This window comes from Amphimedon queenslandica, unplaced genomic scaffold (assembly GCF_000090795.2).
Source record: "Amphimedon queenslandica unplaced genomic scaffold, v1.1 AMPQUscaffold_3428_Cont24578, whole genome shotgun sequence".
NCBI lineage: Eukaryota > Metazoa > Porifera > Demospongiae > Haplosclerida > Niphatidae > Amphimedon > Amphimedon queenslandica.
In genome coordinates, this window is record NW_003556245.1 from 1 (window position 1) to 1,405 (window position 1,405).

The 1,405-nt window shown below is 31.5% G+C and overlaps 1 protein-coding gene across 1 annotated transcript; it reads left to right on the plus strand.

Moving 5' to 3' along the window:
* Positions 1 to 6: 6 nt before the first annotated feature.
* LOC109592941 (uncharacterized) lies at positions 7 to 1,269 on the plus strand (the record flags this gene model as incomplete). Its single annotated transcript, XM_020008241.1, has 7 exons — positions 7 to 33; positions 87 to 221; positions 311 to 454; positions 502 to 688; positions 737 to 834; positions 894 to 1,040; positions 1,089 to 1,269. Coding segments are annotated over exons 2-7 (886 nt in total), but the record flags the coding sequence as incomplete, so codon positions are not given.
* Between the last annotated feature and the right edge of the window lie 136 nt (positions 1,270 to 1,405).

Sequence of the window (1,405 nt, forward strand, 5' to 3'; positions counted from 1 at the left end):
GAATCATTACAGAGTGAGGAGGAAGCAGAAGAAGTAAGTTGTTCATAATTGTACTTATTTTACAAATAAGTGCTTTATACTTAAAGGGATATATGGATCAGCATTATGCACAAGAAGACAGTAGATCTTGTGAAGGATATGCTTGTCTGATGTTTTATGAGAAGAATTCTTTTGTATATTTCACTGCTGTACCAGTTAAAATGTTGGCTGCTCTTCTTGAAGTAAATAATAATAATAATAATAATAATAATAATAATAATAATAATGCTAATAATAATAGTAATTTAATTTACTAAACTTAATTATATAGTACATCAAAGATCATCATCGTTTTGCTGACATTGGTCCAATTTATTATTTTCATTTCAAATGGTCCAATGGTTTTATTGAATTGAATTTTAATGAGAAACCATCAACTGGTTGGACTGTCATTCCATTAATTAAACCTTGCAGAGTAAGATTATTAATATATTAGTTTATTAATTGATTCAGTTCCATTAGTTATATCAAAAGGATATTGATTCATTTGATGGAACTGATGAGTCTATTCCTCCATATTGTTTCATATCATTTCAAGGATCACCTAATGCTGTCCCTACACTACACTACTCAGTACCACTGGTGGGTGTGGTTGATCCTGTTACATTATTTATTCATAGAACATTAAAAAGCACTGCTCCACCATCTGGTATGTACCATATTGTACAGTGTAACTAACTATTGTATTAATGTATAGCACCTTATACTGGACTGGTGTATCATGAGAAGAAGGAAGATCAACATTTGGTAATATTCACTGCAGCAAGACTCAAGGATATCAGTAATGCTATAACTGTAAGTTATAATATTTGTAATCAAGAGTTTAATGATTATTATATACTCTCTCTATACAGTGTATTGAGAATCAGTATCCATTAGCTAGAATCAATCAACTGATTGGTTTTGATTTTGATTCAAATCATGATCACATTGAATTGATATTTGATGCTCCTCAAGATCAGTCAATCACTGGATGGACTATTGAACCTCATTCCACTAAAGTATGTAAAGTTTTTGTTTATATTTGACAGCTGCATATTATTATATAGTTACTCAAAGATCAAGTTGATAGATTTAGTTTTACTAAAGATCTTCTTCCATCTTGTCTGGTATCAGTGTATGGATCACCTGATGCCGTTCCTACACTACATTACTCTGTACCACTGGTGGGTGTGGCTGATCCTAAAACAATTGATTTGTTGTTGAAATCTTCTATGACGTCATTACAAGGTAAATATACTTAAATTCACATGTAGGAAGTTTGAACTAATTCTGACAAGAAATTCTGGAGTTATGAACATTAGCTTGGGCTTTGGCTTTCCATTTTTCTGATTATGTACTCCTATTAACTTGGCCTTGGGCTCTG